At 42.7% G+C, this 27993-nt stretch overlaps 1 protein-coding gene across 10 annotated transcripts; it reads right to left on the bottom strand.

Annotated features, from left to right (window-relative positions):
* Positions 1–280: 280 nt before the first annotated feature.
* Positions 281–27993, bottom strand: CREBRF (CREB3 regulatory factor). Of its 10 annotated transcripts, none has more exons than XM_056348086.1 (10): positions 27873–27993; positions 18012–18189; positions 16883–17008; positions 12736–13819; positions 12116–12217; positions 8167–8361; positions 6049–6238; positions 5528–5601; positions 5001–5123; positions 281–4767 (listed from the first exon to the last, which is right to left on the bottom strand). In XM_056348086.1, the coding sequence occupies exons 2-10, from the start codon at positions 18018–18020 to the stop codon at positions 4652–4654; spliced, it is 2019 nt and encodes a 672-aa protein (XP_056204061.1). In that variant the 5' UTR covers positions 18021–18189; positions 27873–27993; the 3' UTR covers positions 281–4651. The 10 variants fall into 10 exon arrangements, with proteins under 10 accessions (XP_056204061.1, XP_056204063.1, XP_056204062.1 ...); XM_056348088.1 differs by having other exon boundaries at positions 12116–12214; XM_056348087.1 differs by lacking the exon at positions 27873–27993 and adding an exon at positions 20662–25543.

Raw genomic sequence — 27993 nt, 5'->3', positions numbered from 1 at the left:
GTGTGCAAGGCTGTGTCAATAAGCCAAGACCACACCTAGCAGCACACTTAACTAGATGATTTCAACCGAAGCCTCCAACTTAAAATAAAATCATGATTAGACGCATTCTTGAAATTCAGGTCTCAAGGCCAAAGACAGATCCTAACATTCACGGTTCATAACTGGGTTATGCCTCAACAGAATTTCAGGAAGACTAGCAAGCACGTTTGAGGAACAGAATTGCATTTGCTGTTTCTGCTGAAGACAACTTGTATACAACCCTTTGAAATTCTCCTGATAAAGCCTTTACAGCTTTAAAAAAATAGCTATGTTTAAATGATTTATGGAAAAGAAAAGCACATCCAGTCTTTACATTTTGTAAATAAGCTAACCATTTTATTAACAAAGGCAAATGTCAGATAAATATTAGTGGGGCATCTTTTAAAAATAAAATCAAAACTGACACCACTACTTCAGAAGCAACTGGTTGCTTTTAGGTTAGTTAAAGACCCTTCATCCATGTTAGGGTTTTCTTGTTTGCTCTTTTTTAAAAAACAAAACAAAACAAAAACAAACAAAAACCCAACAAAACCCAAACCTTTTTCCTGGCCCTCTCCATATGGAAAAAAAAAGTCTGTCTATAAAGAATTAGGAACTGAATGCAGCTGAGCCTGACTCTCACATCAGCTTTACAGCAATGCAACTTCATTAAATCACAATGACTTCAACTGGTATGATAAGAAAATCCAGCCCATCCACACGTAAACATAGCTTTAGTAGTAAGTCTCTCTCATCCAAAAAAAGTACTCACCAAGTATCTGAAAATGTGTTCAATAAACCATGAAAGGAAGCGTTAGCAAAAGGGGTTTAGGGCTAAAAAACACCCTTCATGAGCACCCCCACGTTTTACAAGGCCATTCAAAAACTAGTCTTCCATATAAATACAAAAGGACTACTACCGAGAGAAACTGAAATCAGATCTATCCAGACCTTCTTCAGGATACTTTTTATCAGCTCTGATTCCATTTCAGAAGGGTTAGGTTTGAAGAGTTCAGAGGGAATGAAAAACATTTAGTTCTAGATGTACAAGTAAGGCACAATATAAAGCCACATCATCATCTGTCATGAAGGAAGTAGGAAAGGACGAGAATCATACATGGTACAGCAGAACAAGCGGTCCATCGATTCAGACTGTGGCACCTAAGTTCAGACTGACGAGATCTCAACAAGAGCAGTTATGACAGCATGCTTTTAATATGGAAACAAATTCTAGAGAATCCAGTGTATCAGAAAAAGGAAGAGCTTTTGTTTGTATTAAATCAAAAATATATAATTGTTTTTGGATATAGGATTAAAAGTGAATATTCACAATGCCTACACTCAAAAACAAACAAAAAAAATCCAGGACTTCATTAAGATCCACATACCATGTATGAACACTGAAAATCTTTAGAAAATGGTATTCTCTAAAGATCATCCAAAAATGCATGCCACAATTGCCAAAAAACAGAACATGTACATTTGTTGGTTTTTATACCCTTATAAGATTTTTGTTTGTGATAAGTATACACTAAATGTATATATTTTAATGACACTAGAGGAAGCAGATTGTTACTGGCATTAAAGTACAACCATTTCTAGACGGTTTAAATGCCACAGAGTCCCCTGGTTAAAATGTAAAGCTGCACAGCTTGCCTATGTCACCTTTATGATAAAGTTAAACCAGCAAAAGGTCTTATCTTTACTCTACATTTTACTGCCAGGTTTTATTTGTATCAAGTATCGCTGCAGCATTCTGACCAGCCCAGAGTTAGCAGCAAGTGGCAGGAATCATATAAAACGCAGTTTCTTTTTTTTTTTTTTTTTTTTTTTTTAAACAAAGTGCTTGTCTAAGATATACATACATATAAATAGTTACAAAATAAAGTGTCGACATTAAAAAGCTCAACTATTTAAAAGCTTTAACTTAAAATAATACACAGAAAACACTGAAATGCAAGGGTATGGAATTCACTAAAGATTCAAAGTCTACTTTGAAATGCTAGACCAAAATCATATTCTGGTTTTCAGACAAAAATAAAAAGCTATAAAGTTATATTTGCCCAGTATTTCTGAGCAGTACAAAGGGGGCTTTTTAATACCTTGTCAGTTTAATTTGTCACAGCTTTTACCCGATTGCAAAACTGCTCTCTTAATGTTTAGAAGTGCTGCCTTGTCTACAGAGTTTGGATATAGCATAAGGACCGCCTGTATCTGAGCAGCACGGTAACACCATTCATCCGAAAGGAACAGTATTCAAATCTTGGTACAGACATGGCCTTAACTTCACAAGAGACATTCTTTGTCGGGTTTTATGGGCCGTATGCATCTCCAGAATAACTGCAACACCGGCAATAATTACAACAGGAATACATCTGACCCACTGTGTAAAGCAGCAGCCAACTCTCGCCTCGCCCTAACAACAAAACCACCTGAAACAAGAACACCCACATTCCACTCAGATTTTGCAAGTCTTAAGTGGATTTACAAAGTTTTGCCTAAATTGCCCTGGGTATTTGTTCAGTCTCTTGTAGGAAAGACTTTCCGTACAGCTCAGTAGTGGTATTTTGGCCTCCTCCTCCCTTTTGAGTCTTCCAAAATATTTAGATACAAAGTAAGCTGTGTGCACACTCACAAGTATGTGGCAGGACTGCCACCTCCATCAGCCACTCTTACTGCACTATTACCGCTTCAGCCTTTTTTTTTTTTTATAGTACAAGCTTGGATATAAAAATAATCTACTTACAAACAAAAAGGAATCACAGTACAAACAAACTTAGACAAACTAGAAATGGAGAAGTTCCCCAAAGGGAGCGGGGAGAAAGCCTTCATGGACTTTTGCATTTTTTTTTCAGCAGCTACATTTGAAAATATTTGGTATTCCTATTTTCAGTAAACAGTGTTTTGTCATCTTTAAATAGGGAGAGAAAGAACAGGGAGGAAAAGGGGGTGGGGGTCCATGAAACCAGAGAATGATCTTGCCTTGAGATAAAAGACTTTCTCATCAAAGGCTAAAGCTTTTAATCTGTACGTTAACACTGACTACAAAGCCAACTCTTATTAGCAGAAGAGCAAATAAGAACTGTGGGTTAATATTCCTCAATCATAGAAACTACTGAATTAACAAGAATAAGTCACATATAAGTTTGAAGAAGCTAGTTTCGAAATACCTGTACAAAAATATAAAAGTCTATAAATTTTTTTTTTGTTTGTTTGAAGCCTGTGTTGATCCTTGGAAACATCACATGCATAATAATACATCAACTGGAAAAGTGGCAACTAAGGAATTAGATATTTGTAGCTCTTTTTTCTCTTTACATATATACACATTACAATAAAAATAATTTTATTTTGGTTGTTTGGTGGAAGTATACTACAACAAGCTAAATATTTTTTTAAATTCTCAAAGTTGAAAACTATTTTACCAATAGCTTACTAAAATCCAAATATATTAAAATCTCCTACAGTAAGTGCAGAGAAAAAAGATTTAAAGACTCCGAGACGGCCACCAACTTATCTACCATGGAAGCGAACTACAAGAACAGCAAAATAATATTGTTACGTATGAATGCTCCTTCTGTAGATAATTGGACCCAAACAAAAAAATTCACAGTTCAGTAAGATCCCTAACCCTGACCTTTAATTTTTTTTCTTTTTTTCGTTTGTTTTTACATTCAGTACAGTATCATATAAGCTGTGCAAAACTTTACTTAGACTGGCAGTTCGCCATATCAGTTGCATTTGTCTTTGGTACAAAAATAAACAATCGCATTAATGTGCAAGTATTTGTTTTCTTCCGGCCAAAGTACCGAAATTTAGTTTTCTAGAGCCATCTTTTATACAATACATAGACTCTGTGGCATATATCTACATTTTCAACATATTCCTATATACATTCAAAAAATTTAAGAGCTGGAACAAATACATTAAAACCTATAATCATACCATCTATACATCTTGGTTTTTCCCCTCAGGGTTTTCTTCATACAAAACTTTACCAGCTTATACTGATAGCTCTCCCCCCAAAATACAAGGCACAAAGAATATACTTTTTTTTCTCTTGCTTGCACAGACATTTAAATACTATATTAAGCTCAGAAAATTAAAAGTTTTATATGGCACACTAGCTCTAATGCCACGTGTGCTATGTACAAGTTAATGGTTGCAAAGAAAGCTTACTGTTTTTTAAGAACCAAAGAAAATCCAAATACTAAAAAACCCCAAAACAAAACAACAAAAAACTCCCTAAACTGACAGCTTCCTCTTATTTTACTTGGAGCATAAACCTGTCACAATGTCTGGCATATGCTACAAATTTTTACTAGCAAAACCATGTTTTTGCTTCTAAAACAAAAGTAATATATTCTGGTCCTACATAACTTAATTTTAAAATAATTCTCATCTCTGTTTTAAGCTTAAAGCAGCTTTGAAACTATCTGGTTTATGGTCCAAAAATGCTATTAAGCATTTTATATCACACTTTGAATTATTACATTGTTATTTAAAAACAATGGAACCTAACTGTAAGTGTTTAGGTAATGCTAAACTGACATGCAGACCAGAATGCAATTTACAATGAAGTACTTGACAACACAGGTAGAATCTGAATGATGAGAATAGCTGAACTCATATCTTAAACTTTTGACATTGGTATTCGTAGCCCTACAAGGCCACCGGTGGGGTCTCCTTCTGCAGTCCTCTCTAAAACTTGATTCACAAATTCTGATGTCTGTCCAGCTACAGGTAGCCCTAAAAAGGAGGGTAAGAAAACATCCTGTAAGGTTACTATTCACTGCACGTATTTGTATGTTCCTGTAAGTAATACAAAGCCAATGAACACTAGTTAGTAGCCAACAAAAAGGCACAGGTAACTGAAATCAGGAAGTGCTTCTTTCTTTTCTCTATTCCAGACATTATTTGCAATCTAACATAGATTGTATGTCTCTTCACATGCATGCAAGTATGTTAAGTTTACTGCTTACCAAGAGTGTCTTTAATAAGTATGTTCAACTTTTGTTCCATGTTGATTCCTCTATCATCTTTAGGTACCTGTACCCGATTAACTATTTCTTGTTTAATGGAGTTGATCACAAAGAGTAAATTATCTGCAAAGAGAAAAAGCTGGTTTAGATCTACAGCACATTCCCTCTGGAGCAAGAGATCCACAGTTGTCCACACACTGTAATCTGTTAAGTGTCAAAGGTGTCACATCACACTTACTGTAAAATTAAGAAGTACTACTTTACATCTGTAAACATATTTTCACAACTATTTACATTACTTGGATACATTTGCATAATTTACATCTGTAAAGTAGCTCAACACACTAGGTAACCCAATCTACATACACTTTATGGAGTGCACTGATTTTGTATTAACAAAACCGTTAGGTTTGTACCAACCCTGTTTTCTGTATAAACTGTCAGGTATGACCCAGGTTACACAACGGTGCAAAACACAGACGTGTCTGAACAAAAAGAAAAATTAAGATGTGAAGAGTTGTATTTACCATATTCCGTGTTGAGACCCCAGAGTTTTACTTTATTGGCTTCATACTGGGCTTTCTTTTTTAGTCTACAAGCCCTATAGTAAGAAGAGGGGAAGAATTAGAACACTAACAAAAATTCCAGAATCCTAAGACCATCTGTCTGTTTGCCACACAAACTTACCAACCAATACTCCCAGAGCTGTGATGTACAAAATCATTTCTTTACTGACTCACCTCCACTGAAAGCACTCTGCTACCTGTATTTGCTTACCATTTCACACTTGTGGATTTTATCACTGTATCAATCATTTGCCCTGCAGCTAAGTAAACCAGCCTCCAGTGGAAATACATCGTTATCTAGGGAACCAAACTACATCTCCGAACTGCCAGTTGCCCTGCTTTTTGATAAAACTGGTAATTGGCCCGCTGCAGGAACTGCCACGATGAAGCAGGAACTCTTGAGGCAAAGATTAGTTAGATCTTAATTGTACAGTTGTAGTAATAAAAGTTTATTAATCCTTGTAGCGTTATCTAATATTTACCTGGAAGCCAGCTTGTTCTTTTCTTTTCTTGACCTCGGTCTGGCAGTTAAGGGAAGTTCACTGACTGGTGTCAGGTCACTGATCACCTTATTCAGCTTCCTCAATTCATTACCAATCTGTAGCAATTTTCTGGGGTTGGGAGTCAGGTCTTCTACATCAGTCCTCCGTGACTTCTTTGCTGCATATTTTCCTGTTTGAAATATGCAGGAAATTGGGTTGGGAAGTGACACAATATGTACATAAAGCTGTGAAAAAAAATTCCTAAATATGTATTTTTTTGGGTGCAGTTTAAGTTCCTCTGTTCATTACAAGAGAATGGACTGGAATCATGTGATCCCTACGGCCTTTCACAATAGCAAGAGAGTTTCCAGACAAACTGCTTTGTACAATTCATATGATATCCAGATCAGATAAGAGCAAATACTGCTGGCCAGGCTACTGGATGTGAAAGACAGTACACACACAACTGTGCTAAAAAACGTATGTCACAAGTTCAAACCCTGTTGTTTTGCCCCAGCTGTAACTTGCTAACTCATGGGTTCAACCAATAGATGCTCATGCACACACAGGTTGATTGAATTCCTAATTAATATTATTGCTAAAGTTCTGTATTAATAGGAAGAGTGTTGAGGCCTCATACTGAAACAATCTTCAGTGACACTGAGCTTAAATGATCCACATAAAGGCCAGTTAACCCCTTTTATATGTATTTGAAGCTATTTAGGGCCAGATTTTCCTGAAGAGATATACATATTCCAAGACAAAATCTATGCTCCTGAAGATTCTCTGCCCCTTGCCATGTGTCTTTTTCTAGATTTCTGTTAAAAATTCCAGTTGTTACAGACACTTGCATGAAAATGTTAGTAAAACTAACAAAACCAGCTACAGAAATATTTATTAGAGAGCTGATAATTTAGCATGATTTATCTGAGGTAGTAGATGGCCTTGGTAACGTGTATGTATATGAAAATAAAAAAAATCCTGCATGTGTTATATACTGTAGCTTCTGGATATTAAGTAGTGTTTGATCCTTCAAATCCCTTGCATACACACCTGACTTAAAGGTCACTTGCTCCTCCAAGTGTCTGGTGGGACTGAGTCCTCAAGGCATGTTTGGTTGTTGTTTAACAACAAGTATAGATATAAGCCTTCATAAGAAGGAGCAGTGATAGGGACTTTAGATAGGGACAAGATAAACCTGCATAGAAAACCTAAGCAGATTAAAATAATATTTTCTTCCCTGAATAAACCTACAAGCAACAACAACAAAAATATCTTTTGGTTTAACAGAAGGTAAACTGCCATGTTAAGAACAGTAATTTTCAACTGTGAGGGAACATTAACATTACAACCAGGGAAGCTGGTTTCCATTTTCTCCTTCAAAGCCAAAATCAAATGGAGCAGCCTACCAAAAGAGGTCCTGCGACAAGAAAACAAACATTACTCCTAAGGGTGGTTTGTTCTGGGTGATGTTAGTCATGTCTGCGGTACAGCAAATTCCTAATCAAAAAATTACGGGAATAAAACACAGTTGTTAGACCAATTGGTTTATGTTTCCAAGAAGGTATTTTAAAGAAATGGTCTATTCACAGAAGAGTAACTGCTTCACTGTGCTGCATTCACACAGGTGGGAGAAACAAGTAGGGAGGAGCAGAAAGAGACAGTTACGCCTTATTGCTTGTCCTCTAGTTCATACTGCAGTTAACATGAACTTTGCATCTCAGATCACTTCCAGCTTGCTTCTGACACAAGCAAGACTGAAACCCAACAGCTAGCAGGACCAACACCAGCCAAGCGACCCATCCAATGTGTTTACAGTATCACACTGAGAAAATTTCAAACTCTTGGGGTTTCCACTGAAAGCCCTTGGAAGTTACAATTCTCAATTCATCCACCTTCCTCTGGAAGAAACCACACTGAAAGTTACTACTGTATATTCACTGTGCCTTCCTTGGACACTGTGCAGAAGTCTGCTAATTGAGCAACAGACTTACAGTGTTTTAATGATTTATTTTCATGGCCAAAACACAACTTCTCAGCACTTGCAAGTATGGGAGTTTGGCTACTGAAGGTGTCAGAATGAAAGACGTTCACTTGTAATTAGGACTCCCTTCTTACCATGATGGAGACCATTCTTCTGATACATGTTACTTGGTAACGTATCCCGATTCCACTCAGATGGCCTCAGCATTCTTTCTTGTTGTGATGGTGTTAATTGCTCGCTGTACTCCCAGAAGTATCTTCGCTTGCCTCTTTTCCGAGAGGATATTGCAGTCATTTCTTTTAAATCCTCCACAGAATCATTTTCATACCCTAAAAGGATGCATTGCATTGTTTATATAATATTGACAAAACTGTTTCTAGCCCTTTAACAGTGGACTGAGTAGTCAAGTTATAAGCAAAACCACAGTCAAGGCCTGTTTTACATTATCTAATAGACTTGGTTTTCAGTGTCAACTACTACTGGCTACTTGCCTTAAATCCAGGGATGGACATTAAGCCAGTGATGGTGCTTCGTTAGTTGAAAAGAGACAAATGATTTATGCACTGAAAGCCCATTTATGTTCTCTGGCCCCCTAAACTCTGTTGCTTTTCTCCCCCCACAATCACACCACTGCAGGGTACAGACAACAGCTGCTGAAGCATGTTCTTCCATCCTTACAATTTTCTCCATGACTGTGCAGGAACATAATCCTAACTCGCCTCCACATTTTCATTAATCTCTAATCAAAAAGCATGGAAAGAGGAGCATATAATGAAGATGGATTAGCGAAAGACTAACAAAGAAAGCAAAATTATTCCGTCATGGAATATTCCGAGTTGGAGAGGACCCATTAGGATCACTGAGTCCAACTCCTGCTCCTTTTTGAGTTTGAATGCCTTTGGGAAATAAATCAAACCACCCCTCTCTATTAGATTCAAGGAAAGGGGCTCTGTTATCAGGACAATGACCTAAAGCCCATAAGAAAAGACCATCTAAATTGAAGGGATATGGACACAAGCTGTTCAATCTCTTCCTCACCTCTTTTGTGGGATGAAGAAAAATGATCCACAGTAAAACTATACAGTATTTTACAGGTATATTATGACGCACTTGATAAGATGAACTGTTCATGAAGTACAAGGAAACTGTAATGCCATTACCTACATAGCATAAATATTTATAGAGTAATTATGTAAACACAAACCACAGTTTTTAAAATCTTATGTATGCTTCAGAAAGTAAGACAAACTATACTAAGATTAAAAAACCCCAGACAACTGCATTGCCTTTCGTAGTAAAATGCCATGTAATAATTTACACTTACTTATAAAAAGAATGTATTTCAAAACACCACATACACTGATGAAGCTAAAACAAAAGCCAACCACCAAAAGGACCATATACTTAAGAAGCCTTGACCCCACATGCCTGAGCTCTGCTTCATCTTTTAACAGTAGCACAAAAACACTTCCTTCTTTTTAAAACAGTCCAGTAAGTCAGTCTGTTTGCACTTGAAAAACCAGTTGAAAGAGGAAAATCAAACTTTCTTGCTTTGGTCTGACTCTCACCTCATCACCCAAAGCATGAATAAGTTAGGTGTGCAGAAGGATGAAATCAGTTTTAAAGTTCTGTTTCTAGTAATCTTGTCAACTCATTTACTTTGATTCTCTAGTGCATTAAAAAGACAGCATTTTAAAGGCAAATCAAACAATGAAGCATGTTTTATAAAACATTTTCTCTTATACAGCCAAAATTATTATGACAATTTACATTTCAAATACCATAAATATTTTTAACTGTACTTCCATTTTACACAAATGCTGTTTGACATAAGTATCAAATACTATATGTTAAAAACCTCACTTACTTTCCACTTGAGAAAACATGTCAAGCTATGCAACTCATTATATAGATATGTATAAATTTAGCCCATCTCCATGATAACACAGAATTAAGCCAACCAATGAAAACAAATCTCTTTAAGAGCTGACGTGTACAAATGTACAAGGTTAAAATCAAGACTTCCTGTTTGCTTATTTAAACTATAATTAAGTTAGCAACTTAAATTATGTTGACTTAATGCATCCTGCCTTGCAACACTAACACTGACCTGCTATCATTTTAAAGTTACATAGAATAATCTAGCGCACAATGTCTTAACCTAGTCCATAACATCTAGGAGCCCAACGCGGCTGTTTAGCTTTTCTGCGCTGTATTCATCCTCCTTGAACTCTCCTCTTAGCAAAGATCATATCGCAGTCTCACTTTCTTTGGCAGGCTTCTAAAAAGTCTGAAAGGGTTCTTATATTCACCTGTCAAGCCGTGCACAAGTCCCTCCTGAAAAAATCTTTGTTCACATCTCTTACTATGGTTTTAGGTTTAAATTCACCGTGGTTAAATTCAGTAAAAGAGAACAGGAACAGGACAGACATGACTTTTGCATCCTACCAGATTAAAAGCAAAAAAACCTCCACCAAAACAAAACCAGAAAAAACCCTTTCCCTACCATTAAGTCATACTGACTTCTGTCAAATATAAAGAGTCTTCTTCCCCCATCTGATGGTCCAGGTGCTCAGAGGATGCAACACGAATTTGTTAAACAATCTCCATGTCTCTACAAGCACTTTTCCCTTTCAGCTATTTCTTCTCAAGCTGCTACTGGAAACTGAATCAGTTGTTGCATCTCCCATTTCTGGAATCTCTAGTAGTCACTACTCGATGGGAGAAATAGTAATTTCCAAATATTTCTATTAAATGAGATAGATAAAATACACCAGTAATGGCAAAAAAAGTTTAAGTGCTAGAAAGGTCTGGGCTGATAATTCCCATAATAAATTACCTTTGCAATTGGTATTTGACCAAGTAACTATTTGACTAAAACTGCTAAACCTGTACCATGGTGACAGTAAAAACATTGTTGATAGCCAGTCACATTTTTAGATATTTCTGCAAGTTCCTGAAGTTCACTATATCTAATTATTTCCTCAGACAACACTACGGCTTCAAGGAAGTATTTCATGCACTCCAAAACCCATACATGAAGAACAAACAAAAGCAAACTGTATAAAATACATCAGAGGGCCAGCAATAACTGATAATTTTTTGTCCTTTCAGTAAATTACATCTTCACTCTAAATTTATCAACTGATTTTGCTTTTAGTACTATGGAAAGTTAAATCTTCCCATGCCATGCCTGTTTTTAGAAACTTTATGCCTAGTATTTACCTTTATTCTAAAGGCAAAAAAGCAACAGAAAGTACAAGACGGACATAATTAAAATACCTGGAGACATCACCTTCTAATATAATCAAAACATATCATGAAACATAGTATCGCCATACTTGAGGTGAATGGCTTCATTCACTTCAAGTTGTAGAAAGGTACAAGTGCTTCAGTTACTGTACCGCACAATGTAGTTGTATTTAGAAGGCGAGAGCAATTGCTTGTCACTACAATTCAAACAAATGGCAAACAGTTAATGTAATTCCACCAACGGAAATCCCAGAATTTTAATACGACACCCCTTTTTCAAGGGTACCAGGCTTTTTCTGTGCAACAAGCCTCCGTGGGCTGCAAGGCACTGTGCAGTACAGCAATCATTGCAGAGCTGTAATAGCTACTCAAAGCCCCCAAAAGTAGAGGGAGCTCAATTCAGAAGAAGGGAGGAAGAGAATTTTAAAATGCTAATAAAAATGTGTTATGTACATGGAAGAGAATTTTAAAATGCTAATAAAAATGTGTTATGTACATGTAAAAGTAACATAAAGGGCATAATGCTTGACAAGTTTAATGCCAACTCAGGAAATCCACTTAAAAAAATAATCTAATCTGAGAGTTCATTATGACAAACACCGACAAGCTTTAGGGAAGCTGCTGTTTTTAAAAAGGCAAAATTTCAGCTGCTTTCCCCCTTGAAGTTACATTACTGCCAAATGTCTGAATACCTTAATTCTTATACTCTATTACAAAGCATTTATAAAATGTGAATATTTTAATACTTTCTACAATGAGACTAATAGTTGGTTACAGTCCTGTCCCTTTCACTTCAGATTTTAGTTTTACACAATGTTACCGCTTCGTTACCTTCTAGGTGAAGGTTAGTTCTTATTTCTGTTGTTAGGGCTCCATTTCTACATGCAGAAGAGAGGAATTCAGTATCCTTTGAAGACCCACTAAGTGTTACTGCTGAAAACCACCAAGAAACGGTTTGATTAGTTTCAGTGGTAGGTATTCTTCGGATTCTGTGGAAAACTATACCTACAGTAGGACTTGAGTAGTTTCACTCAGGCTATGATTTCATACCAGCTGTCAAGAGCTACAGCCCTGATAAATCCAAAGCAGCAACCTACTGAAACACTAGAAAGCTCTGCACATCCTATCATCAAGCCACAAAAAATAAAAAAAGACAACAACTGCAGGTAGTTGCTCTACAACCTTAGGCTACAAGCTAGGTTTCCTGTATTCTCTCATTATTTTTGTTGCATGACCACAGTTTATGCAGTTTTGCTTGAAACAGGGCAATAAAGACCTTGTATAGTTTTCATTAATTATATTTTGCAAAGCACTTAGAAAATCTGGGATGAAAGTTTATAAGTTAAGATCAGTGTTGCTCATCTGTAACTATAAAGCATTCAAAAGCATTCTTTCCCACTTGGCAGACAAATCCATTAACCTCTGTTAATAAAGCCCAACGTTGCTGGTACCTGGTTCTGAGAAAGTATCACTGATGTCGTCATCTTTATCATCCTCATAATCTTCCTCCTCATCATCATTTTCAGACAGCTCATGCTCACTACCAAATCCTTCATCATGGTCCTCATCTTCAATATCGTCTTCATCATCCTCATCTTCCTCAGGGTCTCCTTTGGCTGACTGCTCACCCAAACTGTCTGTTACGAAAAGAGAATAGTTGTGCTCTTCTTTCTTCTGTGAAGAATCTGACACTGATGTGCTGGCAGAAAGACTGCTCTCCCCCACAATAAGCCCTGGGGTTTCCTGGGGTGGACTGAGGAGCAGTTCTTGAGTCTCTTTAAAAGGCAAAATAGGAGGTGTACTGTGACTATGCTGAGACTCTATTCCTCTTCTTTCTTGTCTCTTTGCTACAGCACCACAATAACAGGTGTTCTCCTTTGCTGCATCAGCATGCGTCTGGCTCAGCACTGGTCTGCTCTGTGGTAAAGGATTGATCTTTACTTTTGCCTTTTTAACATAGTCTTTACATTCAACATGAATGTTCACCTTTTCATTATTGTACACATTAGTCTTCACCATGATTTGCGTACTGGAAGCAGGCTGAGTTGCAGGTTTGCTTGCCTTCTGAACACAGTCCGACAAAGGTGCCTCAGCCTGAATGTTCTTGGAAGAACAGACTGGGGCTGCTGCTCTGGTTGCAATCTTTTTGCCAGGTAACAAAGAATTTAAAGGATTTTGTTTTACACTAAAGAGCAAATCAGGGTAGTAGAGTGAATCAGAAACAGGTTGGGAGTCCTCACTGTTAAGCTGAGCCAGTGTTGGTGTTTTGCTTATCACCTCTTCATCTTGGTATGGGCTTGAAAAGTCATCAAGGCCCAAGTAATCCACCTCTTTTGTTCCCCAGATGTCACAGCTGGTTAATTTAGTGTACTTAGTTAAGTCTTCACAGTAGGTGTCCCACTGCTCCCACTTTGAGGTGAGAGCAGCTTCTTTGTCCAGGATGTCTGTAAAAGACTCCAAGTTCTCAAGGTCTTTGCAGTCCTCCATTGAAAGTAAGTTGTCTCTGGAGCTTTGCTGATAGTCCATTTCTCTGTCCTATGCATAAGAAAAGTTAAAAATTAATACAAAAAAAGTATCAATCATCTCTGCCTCTCTTTAGTATGGTGAACTTAATTCCAGTGAAGTGTAATAGAGTAACAATGTACAAAGACACCCCAAGTTTCAACTAAAAGCTTCTTTTGAGGGTCAGAATGATGTTCAGCTTCTGCGCTTCACCAGCAGATCATAGACTGGTCGGGGTTGGAAGGGACCTCTGGAGATCATCCAGTCCAACCCCCTGCTCAAGCAGGGTCACCTAGGGCAGGCTGCACAGGGTCACGTCCAGGTGGGTTTTGAATGTCTCTGGAGAAGGAGACCCCACAGCCTCCCTGGGCAGCCTGTTCCTTTTCAGATGGAACTTCTTGTGTTGCACTGTGTGCCCATTGCCCCTGGTCCTGTCACTGGGCACCACTGAAAAGAGCCTGGCCTGTCCTCTTAACACTTGCCCTGAAGATATTTGTAGCCCTTGGTAAGATCCCCTCTCAGTCTGCTCTTCTCCAGGCTACACAGGCCCAGCTCTCCCAGCCCTTCCCCACAAGGGAGATGCTCCAGTCCCCTGATCATCCTTGTAGCCTCCGCTGGCCCCTCTCCAGCAGTTCCCTGTCTCTGGAACTGGGGAGCCCAGCACTGGACACAGCACTCCAGACGTGGCCTCACCAGGGCAGAGCAGAGGGGGAGGATCGCCTCCCTGCCCCTGCTGGCCTCGCTGCTCCTAATGACCCCGGGACACCACTGGCCTTGGCCACCCGGGCACATGGCTGGCTCACGGGCAACTGGCTGCCCACCAGACCTCCCAGGTCCTTCTCCGCAGAGCTGCCTCCACAGGGCTGTTCCTCCCCAGGTGCAGGACCTTTGACTTGCCTTTGCTGAACTTCATTGGGTTCCTCTCTGCCCAACTCTCCAGCCTGTCCAGGTCTCGCTGAATGGCAGTGCAGCCTCCTGGGGTATCAGCCACTCCTCCCGGTTCTGTATCATCAGGAAGCTTGCTGAGGGGACACTGTCCCTTCATCATGTATTGGGTTTGCATGGCAAGGCTTTGGTAGTGGGGGGGCTACAGGGGTGGGTTCTGCGAGAAGCTGCCAGAAGCTTCCCTCATGCCCAATGGAGCCAGTCCCAGCCAGCTCCAAGACAGACCCGCTACTGCCCAAGGCCGAGCCCATCAGTGAGCGCGGCAGCACCTCTGGGATAATATATTTAAGAAGGTGGGGGAAAAACCTGCACAACAAAATTGCAGTTGGAGAGAGGAGTGAGAATACATGAGAGCAGTAACTCTGCAGACACCCAGGTCAGTGAAGAAGGAGAGGGAGGAGGTGCTCCAGGTGCTGGAGCAGAGTCTCCTTGGCTGCCTGTGGTGAAGACTATGGTGAGGCAAGCTGTGCCCCTCAGCCCATGGAGACCCAGATGTCCACCTGCAGCCCATGGAGGACCCCACTCTGGAGCAGGCAGATGCATCCAAAGGAGGCTGTGACCCTGTGGGAAGCCCGTGCTAGAGCAGGCTCCTGGCAGGACTTGTGACCCTGTGGGGGACCCAGGCTGGAACAATCTGTTTCTGAAGGACTGCAACTCGTGGAAGGGACCCATGCTGGAGCAGAATGCAAAGAACTGTAGCCCGTGGGAAGGACTCACATTGGAGAAGTTTGTGGAAAACCGTCTCCCATGGGAGGGACCCCATGCTGGAACAGGGAAAGTGTGTGAGGAGTCCACCCCCAGAGGAGGAAGGAGTGACAGAGACAATGTGTAATGAAATGACCACAACCCCCATTTTCCATCCCCCTGCACTGCTGGCAGGGAGGAGGTAGAGAAAACTGGGAGTGAAGTTGAGCCTGGGAAGAAGGGAGGGGTGGGTGGTAGGTGTTTTTAAGTTTTGGGTTTATTTCTCATTATCCTACTCTGATTAGAATGGTAATAAATTAAACTAATTTCCCCAAATCAAGTCTGTTTTGCCCGTGAGAGTCATTGCTCAGTGATGTCCCTGTCCTTATCTTGACCCACAAGCTTTTTGTTGTATTTTTTCTCTCCCCTGTTCAGTTGAGGGTTCAGAGTGATAGAGTGACTTTGGTGGGCACCTGGTGTCCATCCAAGGTCAAACCATAACAGTCATTCATGAATAAGTTGAACAGGACTGGACCCCACACTGATCCCTGGGGAACACCACAAGCTACAGGCCTCTAACCAGACTCTGCACCACTGATCACAACCCTTTGAGCTCTGCCATTCAGCCAGGTCTCAATCCACCTCACCGTCCACTTGTCTAACTCACACTTCCTGAGCTTACCTATGAGGATGTCGCAGGACAGTGTCAGAAGACTTGCTGAATGAAGTCAAGGTCGACTATATCCACTGCTCTCCCCTCATCTACCCAGCTAGGCATTCCATCACAGAAGGCTATCAGGTTCTAAAGAAATTGCTAAAGGTAGAAGTCAAATGCTGCTCAATTCTTTTTCTGCTTTTGCAATTCACCTGGTCATCAGAACTTGACTGGTACCCATATCCATGTATTTAAAACATGGAAGACATCACAGGCAAGCTGTTCTAGTCCCTATTAAGCTACGTTATCTTTGCTGTGTACCTAACACAATATGCTCAAGGTTACCAGCCCCTGGAAAACCTCATTCTAACATGATCAATTAACAGCTATGAGCTACCTTTCTCCCTTGATGTGGTGGCAGGGGGAAAAGAACATCGTATAAGTAGAGTCAATTTTTATTTTGCTTACCCTGCCTCCACAGCTTGGGTGAAGTAGCATATAGTTACTCTTGCAGAAAAGATTGTAAAGCAGAGTCTCATGCAACTTGTCTATCAAGCCTCTCCTGATGACCAGCTTTAACAAGTGCCTACTGAGGAAGCATTACATTTGCTGGACAAGCGGTTATGTTCTTCCCTCATCAGCAGCTAGCTACTGAGGAAGCATTACATTTGCTGGACAAGCGGTTATGTTCTTCCCTCATCAGCAGCTAGCAGTAATGAATAATCTTGTAATAAATAACCCTTTAACTACTACATGAACTAGGGTATTAGTCAAGGAGAGGAAATTAATAGACTCACAGAAAGATGACCTACCAGTTCATACATGAAGTCTGGATCTGAACTGCTTGCCAAGAGATCTGTGCTCATCAGAGTCTGCTCTGAAAACACATGGCTCCGAAAGGCATCCCCAAAAGGAGGGTCCATTCCACTCACACTGGGCTACAACAAAATTGACACTGACATTTGAAGCATGCTAGAAAAAGGCGTATTCTTTTCTTCAACAAAGCATAAAGAGTATTGCCATTTCATCCAAGTCCCCGAAATTGTGCTATGCTTGCATCTGGAATGTTTTTACCTACACAAGTAAAGGTGTTTTTTGGAGATGGAGAAACTCCATTTCTCAGAGTGAGAGAATGCTTTAAGAGCAGCTAACAACATGCAGCTCTTTGATTAAAGGTCACATTTCTATTCATCATGCAGCTGCAAGAGCATTGCTCATTCACTCTTTTCTGTTGGTTTGAAATTCTCATGCATTTGCCAAGCTTAGGAATATGTTAGCACTTGTAGAAGAGGAGTGAGTCCTGGCAAGATCTGCGATTATCAATAGGCACTAACACACTCAGAAGGCCTTCACCCCAATACAAACCATTCTGTACTAAAGCAGTGTTGACTGCTTTTAGAACCATTAGGATTCATGAAACTTCCACCTGAGATCATACAAAAGCAAAATTTATTACAACTAAATCAAGAGTGTCATAGCCCTTGAGAATGAAGTGGAACTTTGCAAGAAAACATTACGCAGGATGACTGGGCACACAGGGAATGGGCAGCAAGGCTTTCTGCTAGATTTAATTCCAGACCTCTATTTCTCTTCTAGACACACTTGCCCTGAGGGCTGGGAAGGGAGAAACACTGTACTGCTGAAAGTCATTCAGTGTGCTGATGTGTGAATCACTGCAGTAATAAAAGGCTGCTCTCCAGGCATCCACCCTAATCAAGACAACTTTGCTGAATCTTGCTGTGTGAACAAATACAGTACCAAGAGCAGCAACATAGCTTCCACCATAGACACTACTGAGACACTAAAAAATATAAACCATTTAATATCTTATACATTCTCCCCGGTAACACCAATCAAATTTACTCTTAATCTTTTTTTTTTTTTTTTAAAAAATGAAGCAAAAATTATTTACAGAAGCCAACAAAACCGTAACAGACTTACCTGAGGCATTTCCAAGCCCAGATTCCCCAAATCCAATTCCAAACTTCTTGTTTTATGCACTAGTAGCTTCCTTTCCAGCTTTACTTCGGTCTCAGTAAGTTTACACAATCTGTGCAATGAATTTTTTCCTTAGGATAACTGCAGTTCACCCTGATGGAGCTCTTCTATTTGTAGACTTCTGTGTAGAATAAACACAGCAAAGCCCCAAGGAGGGTAAGTAATCCTTCACCAAAGAGGTAGTGCTTAAAAAACAGCCAAAGTGAAGTAAAGACAAAAATTTCCCCTGAAAAGTGATTATTCTTCATGCTGGAATATATAGCAATTTTATTCCCCTGCCATCTTTCATCAAATGAAAAGCCACAGATGCTACAGAGCAGAGTTCCTGCAAAAACCTTTTTGGCTGAGTTACATTTTGTTGCCTTTTTTCCTCACTACCAAGGCCACGAGCTCTACAGACATATGAAAAGAAAAGTCTGCCTAATTGGAAATGACGCCTAGCGTACTGCTGGGTATACAAGAGAGAAACAATCTTTATGACTAATATAAAAGAGCCAATAAAATCTAAAAATGTCTCAGGCAAACGTCTCAAAATACTTATTTTGGAATAGGCAGTAATACTGTTTCAGCTGGATCTCTTCCTTTGCTTAAAATATTATTAATCCATCCAGCATCAGATAAGATTGTATCAATCACTCATACAGCAACATCTAGTGGCAGAGGGATTACAGCAAGCACGCTCACCGCCCAGCAGCAGAGGAAGGGAAGACATAGACTTCCCTAATAGAACAAACTAAAAATTGTGCCAAATTCAGAGCTGCTTAATAAAATATTTTCTCTATTAATTTCAAGGCACATGTTCAAATTGGTCCAATTTATCTATTAGTAATTTTAACAGTTTCTATAGACCCGCTGCTACTTCAGTTTATATCTATTTTTCTGAGCCTCATACCCTGCTTAATCCTGCATTCTTACACAATGTAAGGAAAAAATGAACTATAGAAAAGCAAGCACCTTAGCACAAACATCAGGAACTATACCTACACTAAAAGTATGACAAAAGACTTACAAAAAGTAACAGGAAGTAAAAAAAGAACAATGTTATATGAAAACCAATTAAAAAAAATCATTAATGGTATGAAACCTTAGTATGTAATGTAACTACACTGTCTTCAGGGATGCTGCTTTCTGTCTTGCTTGCCTGCAGGATCCCTACCCTTATATAAAAAGCCTCTTTAACAAAATAGCAGCATTAGAGGGGCATAATCAAAAACCTGAATCATCATACGTGTACAGTTTTTCAGCATTACCAGTTGTGCTGGTTTTGGTTGGAAGAGAGTTAGTTTTCTTCACAGTAGCTGGTATGGGGCTATGTTTTGGATTTGTGCAGAAACCAGTGCTGGTAACACAGGGATGTTTTAGTTGCCACTGAGCAGCGCTTACCCGGAGCCAAGGGCTTTGCTGCCTCCCGCCCCCCGAGGAGGATGGGGGGGGCACAAGGAGTTGCGAGGGGACACAGCTGGCACAGCTGACCCCAACTGACCAAAGGGCTATTCCACACCACATGGCGTCATGCTCGGCAATAAAGAGCTGGGGAAGAAGAAGGGCAGGGCGGGGGGACATTCGGAGTGATGCCATTTGCCTTCCCAAGCAACTGTGTGGTGAATCCCTGCTTTCCTGGGGATGGCTGAACACTTGCCTGCCCATGGCAAGCGATAAATGCATTCCTTGCTTTCCTTTGCTTGTGCATATGACTTTTGTTTTACCTGTTAAACTGTCTTTATCTCAACCCACAAGTTTTATCACTTTTACCCTTCCAATTCTCTCCCCCATCCCAGCAGGAGGGAGTGGGCGAGTGGCTGCGTGGGGCTTAGTTGCTGGCTGGGTTTAAACCACAACATCAGTTAAAAACTATTTGTTTCTTTGAGCAAAATTCTTCACTCAGCATTGCTCCTAAGTCGGACTTTGGTGCAATTTGTTCAGGCTGTGTTTATTTGCTTGTTTTGAAAAACAAATAGCCAAGTAGAAGTGTTCTTCTACAGCAGAGCTACGCTCAGAACCCTGCTCTCACCAGCACATGACACCATCCCTGCACTTATTCCTCCTTTAAGATACAACTATTTTGTTAAATTCAGCATATACACCATCAGATTGTGGTAAAAAGAGAAACTATACAAAAAAGTCTTTACTTATCAAAACATACTGATTTTCAAATAATAGCTAGAATATAAAGAACAATTACAACCCCAGTTACACACATGTTCTCAGTAAAACCATGCTACCACTGCCAAAGCAAGACATTTCTTGTAAGGCCCTGTGTCAATTCAGGGCCAGCCCCTTCTGAGAAAATTTTCTTTCTGCTCTAAAATTTCCAGGGAACTCTTTTCCCTTATCCTAAAGTTTTAGGATAAATACATTTAAACTTAAGTTTGTGCCCCAGGGCAACGTGTCTCAACAACCTCCATCTCCCTTCACCCCACAAAGGCCACACTGCAGCAGAACTAGTCCTTCCTGTGTTGTTACATGTGGCATGAATGACTAATTCACTTTTCAGGCTCATCTGATCTAGGAGAAAGGGCTTGTTCTTAAATAAACTATGTTCTCCTATGCTAAGGAAGAGGCAAGAAGGATATAGTCTTTAACACCTTAGTACCTTACTCTCCATATGAGAACAGCAGAGATCGATGCCTTTTTCAACAGAACATCAGATTAATACTTTTGACATCAACACCAAGAACACCACCACCGTCTGCATTCACACGGGAGACTGTCAAAGTCCTGCTACTGCATGACGTTAAGAGAACAGAAAGGAGATGTTTGCTGCTTCCTGGCCAGCTATTCTTTGTTAGGGTTTTGTTAGAACACTTACTTCGTAGAACCACAGAATGGGTTGGGTTGGAAGGGACCTGAAAGACCATCTAGTTCCCACCCCACCCCCCGCCACGGGCAGGGACACCTTCCACCAGGGCAGGGTGCTCAGAGCCCCATCCAGCCTGGCCCCACGCACTGCCAGGGAGGGGGAATTCCTCAAGCCATTCCACTGTGTTTCATACACAGCTAGGAAAGAGGGGAGAAACTTAACCTGTACTGACACTGATTTCAACCAACCAATGCTTCCAAGTGTCGTGACCAGGGGGCTTTAGAATTATTTATTTAAAACCCCTCAAAACAGACAATAAATGTTAAAAATATTTTCAACATCTCAAAGACTGGAGTGATCTTTTAGCTATAAAGTTATAGCACCATTTAAGAATGACAGTGCACGTCCTCTGGGGTCAAAGCAGTGTATCAGCTAATCTGATTGTTCCTGTAATTATATTTCATTCTTGACATTTTATAATATTATTATTTAAATGTGATTTGAATCCCATTAGGGTCTATTCAAGTATTCTACAACATAAGATTCTACTTGATAGCTCTGTGGAGAGGGGAAACATGGTGAAGCCATAAAAAGAAAGACACTGCCTCAGGGAGCTGCCCAATCTAGGCATGCTTCATGCTCCCAACAAAGCAGACCCACTTCCCACTGGTTTCTAAATTTTTCAGAATCATCAAGAATCTTCATTAAAAGACTGGTGTTCACATTTAACTACCAGTATTTTTTCATGAACTGGTAAATAAAGATGTAAAGCAGAAGTCAATGACACACACGGAAGCACAGATGTAAAATCTGAACTCACTGTGAAGGAAATTAACTCTGTAGACTGCAGCTGAAGTCCCGTTTTTACAGAATTTATTATTGGCAGTCTCAGCCCAAGACTGAGTTAGAACAGATTAGTACAGTTGTTACGTTATCTATAATGAATACAGATTTGAATGAACTGAAAGATCTGTGGCACAGCTCAAGAATAGCGGTATAAGAATTACTGAAGATAAATATAGCAGGAATTTCTACTTCATGACAATTTTCATTAATGCCTTACATCAGCCCTTCCCAAATGCAGAGATAAGAGGTTAAGAAATCCTGCATTTGCTTCACAACTGAATCGCAGGTGGAATATACAGCCCGAGGCACCGGGCAGGGTGCCGCCACTCCTTTTGGCAGCAGCCTGCAGTTAAATCAGATTAAGGTGATTAAGGAGCCAGTCCCTGAGCTGGTTCCGTGTCTGCAGATTCTTGAGTCACATCAGTACAGAGCTGCGCCCTGCTCCTGGGAGGCTTGCTTGTTCACTTGGTGAGAAAGGCAAGACATCTCAGGAACTGCTATGTTCATCTAACATTTAAGAATTTGGGGTACTGATGGAGGCATGTATATATGCATTGGTTAAAATCCGCATCAGTCATCAATAAGCAACCAAAACCTGCTTTACAGAGACAAATCCTAATGAAAAAATCCTCTGCATTTACATTTACTTTTTGGAAATGTGCATTTAGAGTAGTTTAACAGTGGTCCCAAGACACCTGGGAAGACCAAACTTCAAACAATCCAGTAGCAGGCTTATTACATGACATCACTGACGCAGCAGTACATTTAAATTGGCAGGCAGCAGGACCTAAACTCAAACTGTGCAGCATTAAAGGGACGCACGGCAGTTACCATGCACGTGCCGCTTCCCTAGACTAGTAAACCACCCTTCTGTGACAATACATTATCTCCAAAGAAGCCCCTATAAGAGAAAAAACTAAACTGCCAGCTTTCAGCTTGACAACTCTGAAATCTCCCTCAGTCACCTGTATGAATCATTTGTACTGTAGCTGTAACTAAAGCTGCTATTTCTGTCTCAATTCAGATGTGTATTTTGTACCATTTGAAAAGCACACAGAGCATCGCTATACCATTCTGCTGATTGTACAGTGCTTATTATCACAGCAGCTAAATGCCTGTTATAAATACATTACACGAACAATTACACTTTTCATGATGGTGCCTGCATCGTACAGTTTGTCGAAGTTACATTTTTGATGCAGAGAAAAAAATAGCATGTCACAAGAGCTTGCCAATGATAAACCTAGAAACTCAGGCTAAAACATTCAAAATGCCAAATTCAGAATTTCAGAGAATGTACAAAACCTATACCACATATTTTAAAAGAACCATTATGTATTATGTAGTGTTTGCTGTATCTGGACATTTTATGAAGTACTACAGTTAGAGATGCAAGAAGTTCTACACTTCTCTTAAACCTTTTTTTCCTTCCAGTTTGTGACAGTTTGTTTTGTATTACAGAACAAACTCTGCTCAATGCAGTCTTCAAGTGCAGAACTTACTATCAAGGTTTTTTTCTTCCTTCTACATGAATCTTCAATTATCAGCCAGCCTTTGAAAAATTACTGTACTTTTCTCCTCACCACAAAGACTATAAGTTTTATTTTCTGGGGTTTCCCCCCCCCCCTTTTTTTCCCCCTTTCTTTTTTGTTCGTTTTGTTTGTTGTTGGGTTTTGCGTTTGGTGGGGTTTTTTTTTTTGTAGCAGGTCAGCTCTTGTAGGAGGTCTTCCCTGCTTCCACCAACAGTAGCCTCATTCACCTGCTCATCCAAAGAAGCCAACTCCCTCTACCTTCTCAGTGATGTATTTGTACTAAAATGCCAGCATAAGCATCTAAGACACTATGCCTTTTGCTCTCTTTACCCTGAAGAGCAAACAACACCTGCTTAAGACACCCAGACCCTAAGTCTGATGGAGCATTGCCATGTAAAAGAACTAAGGATATGAAGACTGTTTCACTTCTTTCAATCCTCTTCCCTTCAGGAGAAGGAACTGCTACTTCCCTGTCTTTGTTCCTTTTTCTCTGCTGGCCTCCCCCACCAATTATTCTTCTGATCCTACTTGCTCACAGCAGATGAACTTCAATATCTGGAAGTGATACCACTAAACAGAAGCTCTGGTCTCCAATCACACATGCTTTCACCTGAGGTGAAAGAGCTGATGAATTACCAAAAAGAATACAGCACTACATTCTTTGTCTGAACGAATACCCCTACACCTCAATGCCTTCTACCCAGCTTTGGGGGGTATTCTACTTCAGTGCAACTGCATAAGCAAACAGGCAGATGCCAATAACTGATCATCATGCAAGAGGCAGAAAAAAAAAAGTTTAGGTTTTTTTTTATCCAACAAACAACGTATTGCATCTACATATTTTATAACGACTATGCACAGAATAACATATTTCTACTAGAAGTGCTACCTTTTCTGTACATTGTGGAGCAAAGACTGAGATTTTATTATTATTTTAGTGCCAAGAGTGGGACATGCAGTGTGTTAAACTTATTAGAACTATATTAACACACTAAATTTAAACAGTTTTTATTGTTAAAATATGAATTGCATAAATCTTTATTAAAATGCCATCGTAGAGTTAGGGGAGTTGATCTTTTTCTGAGCCAGAGACTTCCCCTGAGGCAGAATGTGGCCAAAGCAAAGACAGAAAACAAAAGCAAAACTAGACAACAATTTAGCTTACAGTCTCCAGCAATATTCTGCATTCCTACATGACACGCGCTTCTGTATTTTTTTCTAACAGTGCAAAGTCTTTCAAGGTAAGAAAAAAAAATAATTCTAAAGTTCTCAGAAAAAACCCTCTTATGATGAAGAGAATGGTACGATCTAGTCTACTCTTCATACTGTAAGATTATGCTTTGTTATACTTTGGTTAGAAATTGGTTACCAGTACACCATACTTCAAAGTCAGCAACAAATCAGAAAAACGCATCAGTCAAAACAGTCCAAAAAGTAAAAAACTGCAACGTAAGAGTTCAGAACAGGAGTATTTTTTAATATATATATGTAATAATATATTCAGGCAATTTATTATAGCAAGGTCTACACCTTAAAATGTATGATTTTCAGAAAACTTTTGGTTTGACTTTCAAGCCAATACCAACTTTCAAGCACTTCTTATGAGGCACCAAATGCTTCACGAAGCACACAGTATGGACATGCAAGTCATACGAATCTAAACCGCTGTGTTCCCTCACTTGCGCCACACATTATGTACCAGTCCATTAGCTGGACAGAAGCTTCTATTTATACCCAATTAATTCCTGCTAACACTGAAGGGACTTCAAACCTTTGTCCTTCAAGAAGCTCTTTGCCACTCTCATTATTTAAAAAAACACGGCGAGGATGTTCAACAGCTTGATACCTTTGCTGCAGATTTATCTCCCATCAAAACCAGAACAATTCTTTCTTTGCTCAGGTAAACTACTGGCTACAAAGCACTGTATGAGGTCTCTGCCTTATTATTCACGCCTCTAGAAAGTATTATCACTGAACATTGGTATTTCTACAAGAAACCTTTCCTGCTAAAACTATGACCCAATGTATTACCCATAGAATTTCTGACTTCTCATTTAAGTTGCCAACAATAAAAATCGGCCAAGTTTCTAAAGCACCTGTGCCTGCCTCTCTGTAATTCTTACTATGAGAACACAGGCATAATAATAACAATTAACTCTCCCCACAAGGCCATGCAGAAGCACTTGGTTAAGCGACCTTAGGCCAAAGGCCTTTTTGTCATCAACTCCAAAACATTTTAAGTGTTTGAAAGACAGTATCAGAACCCGATTTCAAGAAGTTACCCTCAAGTGGCAACAACAAAGATTTTGCTTACTCTAAACAAGAAGTTAACATTTCAGCTGGTTTGGCTGAACGACTGAAACTTCAGCCTGTCACGTAGAGAAACCTGAAAAAGAGCCCATGTTTCATACCGGAGCGTGTGTGACACAGTGAATGCTGGTCGCGAAGTTATCTTTGATATCTGATCGGTTACATCAGACAATTCCCTGAGGAATCCCGTGGGCTGGCCTGGCCACGCTGCACCTCAGCGACCGAACCGCGGGCTCCTACACTCACCCTCGGGGCGGGGGGGGAAATAAAAGTCCAGGCTTCGGCCCTTGGTGACACGAGGGGGTTTGGCGAGCTGCCCCCCCACTCAGAAGCCTGTGTGAGCTTAATCCAGGCGTGGAGAAGTGCCCAGCGCCCGTGTGGGGAGACACCGAACGCCGGAGGCGCACCCGAGGCGGCTCCTGAGCGGCCCGGGGGAGTTACCGGTGTCTTATAAGCACAGCCTGTGGGAACTGGCGCACAGCAGGCGGCAGGAACGTGGCCCGTCTCCTCTCAGAGGTGGGGAACGGGACCACCTGTGTTCGGGAGCCGCCCGACCCCACCCCCGGCTGTCACCGGCTGCCGGCCGGTTTCGGCCGCGCCTGCGGACCCCGGCGGCCCGACCCCCAGCAGTGACAGGCTCCGGAGGCAAAGCGCTCCGGAGAGACGGGGCCGCAGGTACCAGCAGCCAGCGGCACTGCTGCAGCCCCCCGTCCCTCCCGCGGGCAGCGGCATGGCAGCTCTCGGAGGGAGCAGCTCTCGGAGGGGCAGCTCTCGGAGGGGCAGCTCGGCCCCAGCCCACACCGCGCCCCCGCCCCTGACCCACTAACACACCTCCCAACCAACATGGCCGCCCCGCCAGCCAGCGCGGAGCGCAGCCTAGCCCGGCCACCACCGCCCCGCCCCGCCCTCCCCGCCCGCTCAATGGCTCGCTCCTCAGCCACGCGCGCTCCCATTCGCCGCCGCCCACGCCGCTCACCCGCCCAGCGGCCCTTTCAAGCTAGGGTGAGGCGACATGTAAACAAACCCCCTTCCGCCGCTCCGGAGGGGACCGGCCGCAGCCCCGGGCCCCCCCGAGCGCAGCCGAGCCGCGTCCGCCCGCCTGTGGGGCGCTGCGAGCCCGCGCCGGCCTGCCCCCGGCCCCGGCGTGGCGGAGAGGGCGCGGAGGGCTTCCCTGCCCCGCGGGAGGCAGCCCCCGCCCTGCGGCCCACGCGAGGGCCGGGGGCGGTCGGCGCGGCCTCCCCCGGAGCGCAGCCCCCGCTGCCCGCGGGGAGCCCCTTCCCGAGCGGCCGGGGCTGCGGTTCGCCAGTGAGCCTTCGTACCCCCCCTCCCGCTCCGGTCCGTTACATAAAAAGCCGTGTCGGAGCGGAGTCCCTCCCGCCGCCCTGCCCCGCCACTCGCGGAGCCCCCTCCGCCGGGCCGGGACCCCTCTCCACCTCCTCGGGCCCCGCAGCTATCCCTACGGACCGCAGCTGCCCCGCCGAGCAACCAGCACGCCCCAGCCAGAGAAACCCCACGGTCACCCCCCGGCCGTCCCAAGCATTCAAACAGGTCGAAAGCGGAGGAGGCGACTCCGAGCCTGAAAAGCACCAGAGCGCAGGGACCGCCGAGCCCTCCCCACCCCCGGCGCGGCAGCTCCTCCGCCCCGCACAGCCGGCACGGCCCCTCTCCCCGGCAGGACGGCGCCTCCGCTTCCCCGCCGCTCGCTGCCAGCTCCGCTTCCCCGTAAAGGCGCGGGCCGCCCCTGACGGACGGCGGCTGGAGGGGACACCGACAACTCGCTGCGAAACCCGCGCTCCGTCCCCTGCACGTCCCTCCGCAGCCCCTCTCACCGCGCCCTCAAGCCACATCGGCGCTGCCCACCCCCTCCGGCCACCGGGCCCGAAACCTCAGCTCCGGGAGCCGGACACCCCCCGCGCACAGCTGCTCTCCGCAGCACCGGCGGCCACACCCCCCCGCGCAGCGAGGGGAGCCGAGGGGGCGGTGGGCTCCCGCCGCTCGGCTCCGCTCCCGTCCGCTGTGCACCATCCCCGTCCCCTTCTCGGCGCCCGGCAGCCGGGCAGACACACCCCTTCCCGCGCCCCGCAGCCCCCTGCCCGGCGCGCACACCCCAACGCCGCCTCCTCCCCGCCGGGACGCCCGCCGCTCGCCACCGCCCCTCCAGCGGGGGTAGCGGGCCAGCAGCCCCGTCCCCCGGGGCCCCCCGCAGCACCCCCCCACGCCCCGTCCCCCGGGGCGCCCCGCAGCACCCCGCGCCGCCCTCCCGCCTCTCCAGGGCGCAGCCGCTGGCCAAGGCCGCCCCTCGCGGGCCGCACTCACCGGGCGGCCGGGGCTCAGCAGGGGGCGCCGCCCCGCGCGCTCCGGCCCGGACCCTCCATGCGGCTTCGGGGTTTGTTTTGTTTATGTCCCTTCCTGACGGGTTCCCGGAAATCGCGTGACT

Source organism: Falco biarmicus, chromosome 8 (assembly GCF_023638135.1).
Source record: "Falco biarmicus isolate bFalBia1 chromosome 8, bFalBia1.pri, whole genome shotgun sequence".
NCBI lineage: Eukaryota > Metazoa > Chordata > Aves > Falconiformes > Falconidae > Falco > Falco biarmicus.
The sequence above is the reverse complement of the archived record's forward strand: the minus strand, read 5'-3'. Positions and strand labels throughout refer to the sequence as shown.